General features: G+C 34.5%; 1 protein-coding gene across 2 annotated transcripts in view; it reads left to right on the forward strand.

Moving 5' to 3' along the window:
• The window catches only part of LOC100032993 (disintegrin and metalloproteinase domain-containing protein 2), a 139,716-nt gene that overhangs the window by 44,342 nt on the left and 78,244 nt on the right, over positions 1-17,130 (forward strand). For both annotated transcript variants that reach the window (XM_007476385.2, XM_016431196.2), the window contains 2 exons: positions 143-309; positions 11,510-11,591. In XM_007476385.2, the coding sequence (XP_007476447.1) occupies positions 143-309; positions 11,510-11,591 (249 nt within the window). The remainder of the gene's footprint in view (positions 1-142; positions 310-11,509; positions 11,592-17,130) is intronic.

Raw genomic sequence — 17,130 nt, forward strand, 5'->3', positions numbered from 1 at the left:
CTTTATAAGGTCCTATATATTTAATGTTCATTTATTTCTTGCATAAATGCTTCAGGGATATAATCAATCAGTTGAACTAGAGCTTATTTCATATAGATTATTGGGTATTTGAATATATATTCCATGTCTGTTCCATTTTTAGATGTTTAGCTCACTTAACTTGACCATTGTACTGTCCTCCTTGGAGTTCTGGGTAGACTACAATAAAATTGACACTGTTGGAGAACCTGATGAAATACTGAAGAGATTTTTAAATTGGAAAGAATCTTATCTTGTTCTAAGAAGGCACGATGTGGCATATTTACTCGTGTAAGTGTGGCATTCCCTGACCAACTTTCCACAACTCTTTGCACTGCTAGACTTGTTTTCCAGAGGTTTTTTGACTAAATTTTCCCCTGGGTTTGTACATAGGGGCTAGGGTATATCCAGTGTCATCATTCATGAGCTCCCATCTTGGTGTGCTTCCTCCATGTTAATTAGGTTTTAGGAAGTGCTGCTTATCAATGTGTTTTATGCACACACACACACATATATATATGTATATGTATACATATGTAAATATGCACATGTGTGTGTGTGTGTCATTGGTAAAAGCAAAACTAAAAAATTCTTTCCCAGCTCAGGGATGCAGGCTCCCAAGAGTAAGTATAGAGTCCAGGGGAAAAGAGTATTGTGGTGATGAGGACATATATATGATACATTATGGGAAAGGATAATTTAGAACCCTTGGTTAAAATAGAAGCCCTTTTATCCCTTGAAATACTCAAGGACCTCCCCTTGCAGCCTCTTATTCTTGAGGTGTCTATGAACTTCTAGATTAATAGGCTGCCTCCAATCTCTATGATGTCTTCATCAGCACAGTGGTTGAAGGGGTGGGGTGGTGTTTGGACTCAGATGCTAGGGCAATAGTTCACCTCCATAAAGTAGTCTGTAGGCCTAAGGAACCTGAAGCGTAACTGTTTGGCTACTGGATTGTTGGATACTAAAACGACTGTCTGTTGCCTCCCTTCTCCCATTTATTTTTTTTCTTCTCAGTGCTTGGTACTAGTAGGAACTTAATAAATGCTTATATGATGGCTGACTGAAATAGCTTGCTGTGACATGCATAGACCCAAAGATTTTTCTTTTTTTGAGTACATCAAATTAAAAAGGTTTTATACAAACAAAACCAATGCAACCAAAATTAGAAGGAAAACAACAAACTGGGAAAACATTTTATAACAAAACTCTCTGGCAGGTTTAATTTCCCAAACATATAAGGAACTATGTCAAAATTACAAAAAATCAAGCCATTCCCCAATCAACAAATGGTCAAGGGACATGAATAGGCAGTTTTCACATGATGAAATCAAAACTATCAATAATCAAATGGAAAAGTGTTCTAAATCCCTCCTGATTAGAGAAATGCAAATTAAAACAACTCAGAAGCACCACCTTACACCTAGCAGACTGGCCAATATGGCAACAAAGAAAAGTGATAAATGTTGGAGGGGATGTGGCAAAATTGGGACACTAATACACTGCTGGTAGAGTTGTGAATTGATCCAACCATTCTGGAGGGCAATTTGGAACTATTCACAAAGGGCTTTAAAAGAATTCCTTCCCTTTGACCCTGCCATACCACTGTTGGGTTTGTACCCCCCAAAGAGATAATAAGGAAAAAGACATGTACAAAAATATTTATAGCCGCACTCATTGTGGTAGCAAAAAACTGGAAGATGTGGGGGTGTCCATTGATTGTGGAATGGCTAAATAAATTGTGATATATGTTGGTGATGGAATATTATTGTGCTGAAAGGAATAAAGAACTGGAGGAATTCCATGTGAACTGGAATAACCTCCAGGAACTGATGCAGTGTGAGAGGAGCAGAACCAGGAGAACATTGTACACAGAGACTGATACACTGTGGCATAATCGAACATAATGGACTTCTCTACTAGCAGCAATGAAATGATCCAGGACAATCCAGAGAAACTTGGGAGAAGGAATGTTATCCACATCCAGAGAAAGAACTGTGGGAAGAGAAATGGATTAGAAAAATATGTGATCGAATATGTAGTTTGATAGGGATATGATTAGGGTTTTGATGTTAAAGGATCACTGTACTACAAATATGAATAACATGGAAATAGGTTTTGAACAATGATACATGTTTAACCCAGTGGAACTGCTTGTTGGTTTTGGGAAGGGGGAAGAAAGAGCCAGGGACGGAGGGGCCAGGGAGATCATGAATCATGTAACCATGGACAAATATTCTAAATAAAAAATGAAAATAAAGGCAGAAAAAAGTGATATAAATTATTCTTTGTAGTGCACTGGCACTGTCATATGAAATTTTATGTGATAGACTGTTGTATTATATGTAGTAACTTATGTACTAGAGAAAGCTTTATAATATACAAATATATAATGTATAGTATAATGTTTGTGGTTATTTTTACAAAAGTTACAAAAAGATAGGACACTGATCAGCAATTAAGTCTCTTTTCATGACATTTCTTGTGTTAAATAAGATTAAGTTCTAAATCATTGCAATTTTTAGTCACTTCTTTTTGTCCTTGGTCCAAAGACAATAAGTTTCCAATTCTACAAAAAAGCAAAACATATCTAAAAAATTTCTGGCTATTTAAAAAAAATACTTTATTTAATAGAATTTGTTCCCATGGATCTCAACCCCTCTTTTCCTTGCTGGACCACAGAAGGTGGGATCTAGCTATTGTGTTTTTCATGTTTCTGTTTTTTCGTGCATTCTTTGGTAGTGAACATTCACAACTTATTTTTCAAATATTAATTCTATAGCTGTATATAATAATCTCGTTGGTCTGTTCATTTTGATCTTTATTACTTCATGTAGATATTTACATGTTTTTAAAAATGTGCTCATTATTTCTTATAGTAGAGTAATATCCCATCACAATCACATACCACAATCTCTCCAGCCATTCCCCAATTGATAGATATCATTGCTGGGTCTAAGGGTATACAGAGTTTTATAACTCTCTGGAGATAATTCCAGATTGCTCTCCAAAATGGTTGAATCAGTTTGTAGCTCCACTAATGGTGTATTAATGACCTCATTTTTCCACCTTCCCTCCAACATTTATCATTTTGCCCTTTTGCATTTTAGTCAAATTGATTGTGAGATAGTATCAGAATTGTTTTGGTGTTGATTTCTCTAATCAGTAATGATTTAGAGTATTTTCATATACCTACATATGGCTTTGATTTCTTCATCCAAAAATTGTCTATTCATATCTTTTGTCCATTTATCAATTGGGGGATAGCTTTTATTCTTATAAATTTGACAAGGCTCTCCAGATATTTTAGATATTATATCTCTATCTGAGAAATTATCTATAACCCCCTTCCCCATTTCCTGCTTTCCTTTAAATCTTGGCTACATTAGTTTTATTTGCACAGAAACTCAAAGTTATCCATTTTACATCACACAATGCTCTACATATCTTGTTTATTCATAAATTCCTCTACTATCCACAAATCTGATAGGTAGTATGTTCCTCATTCTTTTGATTTTCTAAGGATATCTCCTTGTACATCTAGATCATGTATCCATTTTGATCTTTTCACGGATTTTCCCAGGAATATAAGTCACTATACATGAGAGGAGGGGCTAAATAGATTAGGCATTAAATGTTCAGTTTAATGATCTGTGACTTCATCGGACAGTTCTTTCCATCAATATTGATATCCTTTATGTCTTAGTAATTGGTTTTGGCTAAAACATGGAAGGCAATATGTTTGTATGTATGCATAAGTTATATTTGTTCCTATGTATGCATGCTTGTCTATATGCATATATGTATTTATGTATATAGGTATATCATTACCTAATGGACAGATGTCTGATGAAGACCTTCTCTTGTATTAGCCAATATAGTTCTTAAAGTATGTTCTGACCCATGTAGGCACCCCCACCACTGAAAAAGATTTTTTAGCTTAATACAACTTGGCAGCATTGCCCTCTGTTTGGGGCATACCAACAAGAATGCTTTTTTTTTTGTAAATTCTCTCTTTCATTATGAGTAATTAAAGTAGCACAAAACAGAAAAAAATCAGTGTTAATTTTATAAAGTAAGAAGTATATTTTAGGGTCACATACCCCTGGTCATCTATTTAATCTTCTTCAAAGTACCTGTTGAAGTGAACAAGAGTCTCATATCCTGCCAGCACATGTTGCTGGAAAATGGCCCCTAGTTTCCCTCTGTTAATGAGATGTAAAGAGCAGCCAAATGAGATCAGTATGGCAACTTTCAGTAGTCAGCATAGAGTCCTGAATAATTCTTCATAAGATCAAAAGAATCCTTGCCATGAGCCGGGTCCAGACCCACTTGTGACTCCAGGAGTTCTCGGCAGGTGAATGAATGGTAGGATGAAAAAATAAAAAACATAAGACAGCTGTGCATATGTGTCAGGCAGGGCCAAGCTTTGTATCTGGTAGCTGCCCTCCATGCCCAGGTATGATCTTTATTTTTATATTCATTTTCTTGGCATACAGATACATCTTTCAACACACATCTTTGAGTAAAGATAATTGGAAAATTGATACATTAACTTTTAACAAATCACTTGATTAACATTCTGAGAATATTCTTGTATTGTAATTATTGATTCTTGACAGAATAAAGGTTTTGCCTAAAATAAATGTTTTTTTCACAGATGCTTTAATTTTCTCATTAACCTGTGAGGAGTCTAGGCTTACAAACAATCAAGGAAATTTACTTATTACTTTTAATAAAAAGAAATAATCAGAAATTAATTGTAGGGCATAAATGCCTGGACCATCATACCAGTCAATAGTCATATTAACAGGAAACATGATAAAACGTGGTTGTTTAACAACAAATACAGTGGTAGCAGGAATGGAGGGATTAAGACAATTTGTTAAAATACCTCCTGAGCAAGAAATTTTAAAAGTCATGGAGGAAATACATTGTACAATCAATGCATAGGGAGCTCTGACACAAGCTTGAATGGGTCTGAAATCTTTCTTGTCACTAGGGTACAGTAATACAAAAGGAAGGAGAGAAGCAATGAGTTTCCACAAGGAAAAATAAATAATGGGAGATGAGGGGCTTTTAATGGCAGAAAGGCTGGGGGGGGTTGTACAGATAAAAGGGTTAACATGGCAAGAAATGAGATGGCAGTATAATCAGGAGGTGTAAATTCTTGCTTGTTCATTCTTTGTTTTGCTTGGGCTGTAAGTGTCCCAATTTGTCCGGAAATTGATAGAGCATCATGTTGTTTTAGCACAGTCTCTGTATATTCATTCTCCCAAGCTTGTTTTTGGGATGGGAGTCATGGCAGGGATGAGTGAATCTTTCTGGAATCCAAATGTGTGTGGGAGTACCTGGGGAAAAAACACAAACAGATCCTCACCCCGAAGGGAGATGGAGATACCAGTGATTAATAATGTTATTTTTTCCAAATGACCCTTTGTCTGAGGAGTTTATGGGATTCTTGTCTTTAAAATTAATTTGAAGTTAGCAAGAGCTTTGGATGTATATGCTGGGCCATTATCTGTTTGGAAGGTTTGGGAGATGCAGAGAACATACTGCTTCAGTAGTATGGATAGAAGTAAAATATATATATTAGAAGAGGTATGCAAGGATACACAGATGGGCAGGATCTTGTTTGTCTTGACTCTCTGGTCTGTGTGGTCCAGGTTGCTCTGAAAATGTCCTTTCATGAAAAAAAAATTGGTAGGATTAACATATTGTAAAATAAATTCTTCTACTTCAGGAGATATAGAAATTCCTGAGGTCCTAACCTTTAATTTAAATTTTTAAATTATATTTCCCTTTTAAATAGCTAAATTATACTTGTGACATTTAATTGTAGGTCAATCAGTATCTTAAAAATACAGGGGAAAAGGTTTTGTTTAGAAAAAATACATGCATAGACTAAAATCAGTAAAAGCAAAGTATAATAGATGTGGTTATTTTTTTCTTAAAGAACAAAAATTCCACCCATAATCAATAGTATTTCAATTCCAATCATTATCATAATTAGGAAACAGGTTGCTTGCATGTTTACATAAACTTAAAATTGCTAAAATATTTTCCTCAAATAAGTATATGGTTCTCGCTAACTTTGCTGCATAAGTTTATTTATGTACATTTCACTATAGGGATGAAAAACTATCCAATCCTATCTTAAAGTCTATTTTAAAGTCTATTTAAAATTAATACGATAGAACTTTTTAGTGTTCTCTAAGAATTCTCTTTACTGTAGTAGGAAAAAGGGAGGGGTAACAGGTAACTTGCTGTAACAGGAGAAAGGGTATGTGTTGTGATGAGACAGGTTTATTCAAAAATTAAAATAAAATCTTTAATGGTAGTCTTTTAAAATCATAGGATTCTTGTTTTCAAAATTATATGTGGATTCCTATACATAAAGGTGGATAATGGAATCCCTTTTCCAATAGCCAATGAATTTATTTGTAATCAAAAACTGCTTCTGTTTGCCATCTAGCGTATGATTACTTAACTCTAGCTGTGGGGAGTACTGGCGGAAGGGTGGCAAGAACTAACCTGAGCTTCTTTAGAATTCTGAATTTGTAGTTTGGGCTTTTGCAGTTATATCACATAGCCAAATTGTGCAGTTCCAACTAAAAACCCGTTTTTCCCCTGTCTGTATCTAGAAAAGCTCATATTTTTACTTAATAATAATATATAGGAATTATAGTATCTGGACATACTCATATAAAATCTTAAAATTCCTGTTACTTCTTTAAGTCTTAGTTGTAATATGTCTTAATATCAGATCAAGATTTATTCTAGCTGTCTGCTAACATCTCAGGTCTTTCAAATTATATCTCTAAAGTTCAGATAATTGAACTGAAAACTTTTACCTGTTTAAAATGTTTTGTTGTATTAGTCCCTTAATATAAATGTAAAATAATTGCAACCACTTTTTTGTTCTCCTTCCTGTGCCTGAAGAAGAGGTTGAATTATTTTTGGAAAGTTTCCAAGACTGTAGCTGCTTGGCTGCACTTGTGGTCTGAGAAGAATCTTTCCTTCCCCCCCCCCCAATCCTTTAAACACTGAAGTTACATGATTTTAAAATCTTGATATTAAATCACTCCCAATATATTAATTAAAAACTTAACAACTTCCAAATGGGCTTTGTTAAAAGTCCCTTAATAATGTTTCCTTAGTGTTCCAATTTTCCTTTCAAACTTCTGCTCCAGGCAGAATAAAACCTTCAGTTTTTGTCTCTATTACTCTTAATATAAATAGGGGAGAGGTGACTGTTTTCTACCTATATTTAATGGCCTAATAATGAATCTTATTTGATTTCTGGACTGGTAAATTTCTCATGCCAATCGCATTATACGCAGTTTGCATAAAATTTCCTTTTTTTTTTCACAGCACAAATTTATATGTATTTTGTGTGCATCTATTTTGAAATTATAAGAAATTATACTTGAATAGATATGTCTCTTCTTATTTAGAGCACATATATTCCCAATCAAGTATAACATTGTTTAAAATTTCCAATCTTAGCCATACACCAAATTCTTAATACCCATACAAATTCACATTTACTAGTTACAGTTCTGAAACTTGTTGCAATCACTATCTCTTATCAGTCCTAGTGATGATAAACAGTTCTCTGGCTTGAGCAGAATTGAATTTAGCTAGCATATCACCTTTAACTGAAACATAATCATCATCATAAAACTCCACTTATCATAATACATTTTCAGTCTAATTAGCAGTTTTCCAAGATTACATATATAGATATTTATATTAAATCTAAGAGAATAGCCAATTTATGGGATAATATTTCTCTTTCTGTGTTCCAAATCATTCTTTCCTCTTTTTTTATGGATGGACCCTTTCCAAAACAAAAAGAGAGAAGATTTATGGAACATAAATTATCTCTTTTCAGCAGAGGACTTTGTAGCATTTTTTGTTAAGTGGCCAATTAGGGAAATATTGACACAAGACTTGTAACACAGACACACATAGAGACACACAAAACAAACATTAAACACATACTAAGGGAAGCATGCTTTTAAGAGTTAAGGTGTTTACTCAAGATCTTGAGGAAGAAAGAAAGAGGAATGAAAAAATCCATCTTGTACTGTCTCTTTAAAAACTGTGAGAGGTGGAAAAAAAAGTTTTTGGCTCCACGAGCCTTAAAAGCTAACATTTGAAAAGGCAGGTGACAAGGGATTGAAAAATGGGCTTTTCTCTACTAGAGCCGAGGATCTGGGGGTTATGGAGGTGAAGGAGGAGAGGGACCCGCATTCCCGTCTATTTACCCCTCCCTTCCTCAGGTGTCTAGCCTGATTGGGAATGTTATAAGATTTTAAGTCAAGGCTAATTTTTTCTTCTGTGTCTAAATTTACCATCCATACATTGGGAAACCACAGACTACAATTTTGAATAAAATCCAAGAGCTTAGTCAGCTGTGACTTGCTTATTTTTATTTCTTTTACTCCCTTTTTCTGAAGACTATATTTAATTATTTCAGGAAATAGATTGCTTTCTTTCGATCACTGAATGCCATGGCAGTCTTTTTCTTCTCCTAAGTTCTGAATGACTCCTCTTCTTCTGGGAGGCCTAGATTACTCCCTCCCTAACCCTGAGCACCAAGACCTTAAATCTTTTTTTCTGTGTTTTATTTTTCCAAACATCATCTGGGAAACATCTCTATGAAATCATGTTGTGGGGAGAAAGAACACTAACAATTGGAAGGAAAGTGCCAGGAAAGATATAGCAGATGGCACTTGAATCTTGAGGGTAAGTGAGGCAGAGCTAAAGAAGAAGAGTATTCTAAGCAAGGGAAACAATACATGGAATTGCAGATATGAGAGATAAAGGGTGATATATATATATGGGGAATAGGAAATGGGCTAGTTTAGCTGAAGGTGTAAGGGGTAAAAATTATGGTTGGACTGAATATTTGAGAATTTGGTTGCCAGGAATTTAATTATTAAATTCTAATGAATTACTCAAGTCAGAATGGCTTTTATGGTAGTTTATTTACAAATAGAGAGAAAAATGTAAGAGAGAGAGAGAGAGAGAGAGAGAGAGAGAGAGAGAGAGAGAGAGAGAGAGAGAGAGAGAGAGAGAGAGAGAGAGAGAGAGAGAGAGAGAGAGAGAGGTGGTCTAGCCTTGTCTGAACCAGGTAGGGATTCAGAGGCCCTAACAAGGGAGTGCCCAGAGGATTAATTTAACAAGACGTCCAGCCACAAGGCCTCCATGTTTCAAAAAAAAAAAAAAAGGAAAGGGAGTCAGCCTTTTCACTCACCACGTGTCAGTCCAAAGAGAAGCAGTCCAAGATCTCAAGCCCAAGCTCCTCCAAGGCCAAGTTCAAAGCCGAAGACCTCTCATAGGAAGTGGCCACCAAATTTAAAGGCAGTTCTTTGTGTCACTTCCTGTGCCATCCTTCCACCTTTACATGTACCAATGGTGGCTTAAACTTGGCTTTGGACTGCCCAGGGGGCAGTCAGTTGTTTCTGATTTGTCACTTGTAGCACATGTGGGTTATATACCTTCCCCCCTCCACACTTAATCCTTAAGTGGGGGTGTATACATTCCTGGTGGCTAAAAATCTAAAGAAAAAGTAGGGTGGAGTTAATCCCATTTCCATAGTAGAATGCATAAAGTGATGTAAGATTGGATTATAAACATAAATTGGAGCCACATTGTAAGTGCAGTATTAGATCCAGACCTATAAATGCCAGAGTTAAGGAAGTGACATAGTAAGACTGATGTTTAATATCATTTTGGAAGCTAGATGGAGGGGAAATTGGTGAGTTGGAGATACTAAAGGCAGTGATACCAATTAGGACTCTATAACAACACTTTAAGTATTGGTCATTCTAATATGAGTGGATAGTTGTGTAGATAAGGGTAATATCCATATAAGTGAAGAGAAGGAAGACAAGAGAGATGCAAATAAGACCTATCATTGGATTACATATGGCTGAGTGAGGGAGAATTGTTAAAGATGATTCTGAGGTTGTGACTTTAGATGACTGAAAGGATTGGGTACTCCTGACAGAAAAAAAAGTCAAGTTAGGAAGAGGCATGAGTTTAAGGAGGAATATAGTGAAATCTGTTTAGGATATATTGAGCTTGAGATTCCTATGAGACTTTCAGGAAGAGTTGTGCAGTATGTACTGGTATGTGGGCCTGGAGCTCAGTAGAGAGATGAGGACTAGATATGTAGAATTGAGAGTTTTCTGTGTGGAGGCAATAACCTAACCTCATGGGAGATGATTAAGGCACCAGGAAAGAAAGAAGAGAGCCTCAAGCTATACCCATTCATAGCAATAGTATGTATATGATAATCAGACAAAGGAAATGAGAAGACACTACATCAAACAGGCAAGAGAAGACTGAATACAGAGTAGTGTTACAAACACTCACCAGGAGAGAGGAGTTAATGGTCAATAGTGTGAAATGTCACCACATTAAGAAGACTGAGGACTGATAAAGGACCACTATATTTAGCAATTATAGAGACACCTAGGAGAAACTAGTTTCTTACTTTGCTAAATATCCATGCTGAGGCATTTTGGTTATTAGGCCAACTTCACTGAATGGGAAGGGCTGTACTTGTGTGTGTCTCTCTCTAAAGTAATTTTCATCAAGATTCCATTTGTTTTCAGGTCACAAACTTTCTCAAATTGAATAGAAATCTCATTGGTTTATTCCCTCCAATGCATATTATAACTTATCCATTTCTGCCTGTCCTATGCAGATTTTGTCTATTCTCAGATTCAGTACAGAGGGTTCACATAATATGCCAGAGGTATTTCTCGATTTCTTTTCACTTCACAAGGATCAGTCAATCTGAACTTTTTTTTTTTTTGATCATGCATTGCATTTTCAACATCCTTTATTTGGAAATCTTCTTAATTATGTATTATAGATTGCATCTTAACTCACATTTACCAAGTATTTGCCTCTTCCATGTCTTCAGAGTGACACTCATTTTGAATTCTTCAGAAGCTGTAATTCTCCTTTACTCTGACCTCCCCAAAATTTATTTCAATTCTTCATCATGTTGTGGATGTGATCTTGGTCTCTTGGCAGCTCTACCATTCTGGAAAGGTTTCAGGTATGGTCCTGGCAAGGCACTAAGCCTACTTTACAAGGATCAGGCTAAGCATGAAGTTTCATTATGCTAGTCTAGACACTTAGTGATGACTTCTTGAGCCATGGCCAGCCATAAGATGATAAATGTTTAGTTACTTTAAATTGGTTTCTCTTTAAATTTATGGTAAATGTTTCCCCCTTCTTTATATATTTCTTCTCCCTTTTTATGTGAATTTTTATTGTATATTTTAAAAGAGATAGAAACATTGGAACCACTCTGTGTCAAATGTTGGCTGAGGTACTTTGAAGATTCTAAGAGAAGAATTAAACATAGAAGAACTCAAATAGTTGTAGAAAACAGATGAAAATTATTTTTGTCTACCTGTTCTAAAGACATGATTTTAAATAAAACTTTATTTTTGTGCTTAAGTTACAGGGATACTTTTAAATATGTGGGAGCAACATTTCAAGGGAAAATGTGTGAAAAAAAGTCTGCTGCTGGTATTGCGATGGTATGACATTACTTATATAGTATTACTCATATATATGAAAATTTAGAAAAAAATATTTTATTGCTATACTTAAAAATAATATGCAATGCATATCTTAGAAAAGCATTTTTCACTGCTCTTCATTTACACACAAAGTTTTCGGAACTATTAAGAAGTATTTTATTCCGGACAGAAAGAGAAATATAAATGAGTTGGGCTTGTCCACTAGAGTATGAAGCATATGGAAAAAGCTTGTAATATGTAGGGCAAGGCCAACCCCAGAGAAGTCCAAACAAAATATAGTAGAGGTCAGAGAAAGAGATGGCAGTAGGGATAGTAAAGTAAATCCCCAGATGACAAATCCCAGGAATGTTATAGACAAATTCAAGAGCTTCTAGATCAAGGAGAAAATACTATAAATTGCCAGAAAGAATTAATTCAGATATCATGGAGCCCTAGTCAGGATTATATAAGATCTGGCAGCCTCCACACTGAAGGACCCCAAGGCATAGAATATGATTTTCCAAAAGGAAAGAGAATTGGCTCTACAACCAAGAATCACCCACCCATCAAAACTGACTATATACTTTCAGGGGAAAGTATGGGCATTTAATAAAATAGAAGATTTCCAAGCATTCCTAAATAAAAGACCAGAATTAAATAGAAAATTTGACATCCAAATAAAAAATTCAAGAGAACCATAAAAAGGTAAATAAGAAAGAGAAAAAATTTAAGGACTTCAACAAGGTCAAATTGATTATACTCCTATATGGGAAAATGATACCTTTAACTCTTAAAAATTGTTTTCATTATCATAGTAGATAGAAGATATATATATGTATATATATATACACATATATATAGGCAGAGGGTGGGTCATTAAGCTGTTTAGGGTGATTTGTAAAAAATGAAGAAAAAAGAGGATTGTACTAAGAGAAATTCAAAGGAAGAGGTAAAGTGGGATAAATTATACCACATAAAGAGGTGTGTGGTGGGGATGGAGGGGGAGAGAAGACAATTACAAAAAGGGGAAGATGAAGTTGATGACTGGTAATACTTAAACCTTATTTTTATTGGAATCAGTTCAGAGAGGGAAGAGCAGCTATATTTATTGGGGTAGAGAATCCTATCTTAACCCTTAGAGAAGTGGGCAGGGAATAAAAAGGGAGGTGCTGAGAAGGGGGGAGTAAAATAAGGGAAGGGGAAAAGGAGACTGATTAAAAGCAAAACACCAGTGTGGGGGGAAAAGAGTATAAGGAGAAAGGACAGGATTAAAAGAGGAAATCAAAATGATGGGGAATACATAGATAGTAATTATAAACTGTGAATGTAAATTGGATGAACTCATCCATAAAATAGAAGCAGATAGCAGAGTAGATTAAAAACCCAAATCCAAACATACATTGTTTACAATAAACATACAGGCAGGTAGACACACACAGGGTCAAGGTAAGAGGCTGGAGGAGTAACAATCATGATCTCTGACAAAACTAATTAAAAGAAATAAGGAAGGCAATTACAGTTTGTATTACATTTACATTACAATTTACATTACAATTACATATCAGTACTGAACATATATGCACCCAATGGTATAGGTTTTTAAAGGAGAAATTATTGGAGCTTAAGGAATAAATAGGTAGTAAAGCTACACTATTGGGGGACCTCAACCTTTTCCATCAGATCTAGATAAATCAAACCAAAAATAAATTAGAAAGAAGTAAGAGAAGTGAATGAAAGTTTAGAAAAATTAGAGTTAATAGATATTTGGAGAAAAGTGAATAGGGATAACATGGTACATACACAAAGATTGACCATATACTAGGGCATAAAAACATTGCAAACAAATGAAGAAAAGCAGTAATAATAAGTGCAACTTTTTCAGATCACCTATGAGATAAAAATTATAATTAGTAAGGGTTCATGGAGAGATTCTAAATCTCTAAAACTGGTGGGTTAAGAACAAATCATAGAAACAATTACTAATTTCATTGAAGAGGATGACAATGAGGAGACAACATATCAAAATTTGTGGGATACAGTCAAATCTGTAATGAGGAGAAAATTTATGTCCCTGAGTGTCTATCTCAACAAAAAAAGAGAAAGAGATCAATGAAGTGGCATGCAACTAAAAGTAGTAGAAAAAGAACAAATTAAACATCTTCAGATGAAGACCAAATTATAAATCCTAAAAATCAAAAGAGAAATTAATAAAATTGAAAGTAAAAGAATTATAGAACTAATAAATAAGACTAGGAACTGGCCTTTTGAAAAAACATATAACATAGATAAAGTATTGGTTAATCTAATTGAAAAAAGAAGATAAACAAATTCACAGTATCATGAATGAAAAGGGTGATCTCACAAAAATATAAAATGCCTACATCAGCAAAAGAAGAAATAGAATACTTAAGTAATCCCATCTCAGAAAAAAGAAATTGAACAAGCCATGAAGGAACTCCCTAAGAAAAAATCCCCAGGGCCAGATGGATTCACAAGTAAATTCTCTCAAATATTTAAAAAACAACTAATTCCAATATTCTACTATTTGATAAAATAAGCAAAGAAGGAGTCTTTCCAAATTCTTTTCATGATACAAATATGATATGGATTCCCAAGCCAAGAAGACCAAAAACAGAGAAGAAAAACCATAGACTAATCTCCTTAATGAATGTAGAAGCAAAAATCTTAAACAAAATTAGTAGCAAAAAGGCTACAGCAAGTTAAGACAGGGATTATTCAACATGTCCAGGTTGGATTTATACCAGGAATTCAAGGATGGTTTAATATTAGGGAAAATCATCCACATAATTGACCACATCAGCAACCAAACTAATAGAAATCAAATGATGATCTCAATAGATGCAAAACAGCCTTTGACAAAATTGAAAACACTAGAAAGTATAGGAATGAAGGGGCCTTTTCTCAAAATAATGAGCAGTATTTATTTAAAACCATCAGCAAGTATCATCTGCAATAGAAGCATTCCCATTAAAATCAGGAGTGAAGCAAGAATGTTCATTGTCACCACTACTATTTAATATTGTGCTAGAAATGCTAACAGTAGCAATTAGAGAAGAAAAAAATGAAGGGATAAAATTAGGCAATGAGGAAATTAAACTATCACTCTTTGCAGATGATATCATGGTCTACTTAGAGAATCTAAGAATTTCAACTAAAAATTAGTGGAAATAATTAACAACTTTAGCAAAGTTGCAGAGTACAAAATAAAATCACAGAAGCCATTTTCATTGAAAATCACTCTAGACAATATAAAATATTTGGGAATCTATTTACCAAGACAAACTCAGAAATTATATGAACACAACTACAAAACATTTTTCACACAAATTAAACTAGATCTAAACAGTTGGAAAAACATCAATTGCTCATGGGTAGGATAAGCTAATATAATAAAAATGATAAACCTACCTAAATTAACTTGCTTATTCAGTGCCATACCTATCAAACTACCAAAAAACTTTTTTGTAGAACTAGAAAAAATTGTAACAATGTTTGTCTGGAAGAACAAAAGATTAAGAATATCAAGAAAGCTAATGAAAACAAATGTGAATAATGGAGGCCTAGCAGTACCAGATCTGTACTATAAAGCAGTGATCATCAAAACAATATGGTACTGGCTAAGAGTTAGAAGGGTGAATCAATGGAATAGACTTGGGATAAATGACATTAGCAAACTAGTGCTTGATAAACTCAAAGATCCTTGCTTTGGGGACAAGAACACAGTATTTGACAAAAACTGCTGGAAAACTTGAAAATAGTATGGGAAAAATTAGATTTAGATCAACATCTCACACCCTATACCAAGTTAAATACAAAATGGGTAAATGACTTAAATATGAAGGGGAAATTATAAGTAAATTAGGTGAACAAAGGAGAGTATACCTGTCAGATTTATGGGAAAGGAAAGAATTTAAGACCAACAAGAGATAGAGAACTTTGCAAGATTGATTATATTAAATTGAAATGGTTTTTGTACAAACAAAGCCAATGCAACCAAAATTAGAAGGGAAGCAACAAATTGAGGAAAATTTTTTTATGAGAAAAGTCTCTGACAAAGGTCTGATTTCTCAAATTTATAGGGAATTATGTCAAATGTACAAGAAATCAACCCATCCCCCCAATTGACAAATGATCAAGAGATATGAATAGGCAGTTTTCAGATGAAAAAATCAAAACTGTTATATTTAAAATTAATATATCTTTCATAATTTCATATTTTTCATAAAGTTTATAAATAGGAAATGTAGATCAGCATAGATTTAGATCTCAGCCTTTACTGTAAGTTCTCAGACCACATGTAGCCTAGCCTGAAAGCCTCTTCCTCTTCCCCATTACCTGTCTCTCCCTACCAGAGTCTGTCCTTGCCAAAAGAGACACAGGTCTTCTCTGCCCCCTTTCCTTTATTGACATTCAGGATGCATTTAGGATGCAACTGAGATATGTGAGGAATGTTGACAAACTGGTCAGCAACCCAGAAGGGGGAGGGGATGAACTTCCCTCTACACAATATCAACAATCACATGAAAACGTGTTCTAAATCCCTCCTTATTAGAGAAATGCAAATCAAAACAACTCTCAGATACCACCTTACACCTAGCAGATTGGCCAATATGACAATAAAGAAAAACAATAAATGTTGGAGGGGATGTGGCAAAATTAAAACACTTATGCATTGCTGGGAATTGTGAATTGATCCAACCATTATGGAAGGTAATTTGGAATTATCCCCAAAGGGCTTTAAAAGAATTCATGCCCATTGATCCCACAATAGCACTACTAGATTAGTACCCTAAAAAGATAATAAGGAAAAATGTTTGTAGAAAAATAGTCATAGCCACACTTTGTTTTGGCTAAAAATTAGAAAATGAGGGGGTGTCCTTTGGGGAATAACTGAACAAATGGTGGTATTAATGGTGATGGAATAATATTTTGCTATAAAGAATGATGAACTGCTTGATTTCTGTATGAACTGAAAAGACCTCTATGATAGAGTGAAATGAGAAGAACCAAAACATTGTACACAGAAATTGAAACATTGTGGAATGATCAAATGTAATTGACTTTGCTACTAGTAGCAATGCAATGATCCAGGATAATCCTGAGGGATTTAAGAGAAGGAATTCTATCCACATCAAGAGAAAGAATTGTGGGAGCAGAAATGCAGAAGAAAAACATGATTTATCACTTGTCTACATGGGTATATGATTTAGGGTTTCAGTTTTCAAAGATTACTCTATTACAAAAATGAATAATATGGAAATAGGTATCAAGTGATAACACATGTATAACCTAGTAGAATTGCTTATCATTTCCTGGAGGTGGGGAGAGTGAAGGGGGGAAGAAGAGAAAATGAATCGTGTAACCATGGAAAAATATTAAAAACTAAAAACATATTTTGGATTCTGCTTTCTGATGCATTATGCTTTCTTCTTATGTTTTATGGTGGAACTCATCCTATTACCATACACAGTGATGGTTGTTAATGATGTTTTTCCTTCCATCTTATTCCTATACTTTTTCTTTTCTTTGTTTCCCA

This window comes from Monodelphis domestica, chromosome 1 (assembly GCF_027887165.1).
Source record: "Monodelphis domestica isolate mMonDom1 chromosome 1, mMonDom1.pri, whole genome shotgun sequence".
In the NCBI taxonomy this organism is placed as follows: Eukaryota; Metazoa; Chordata; class Mammalia; order Didelphimorphia; family Didelphidae; genus Monodelphis; species Monodelphis domestica.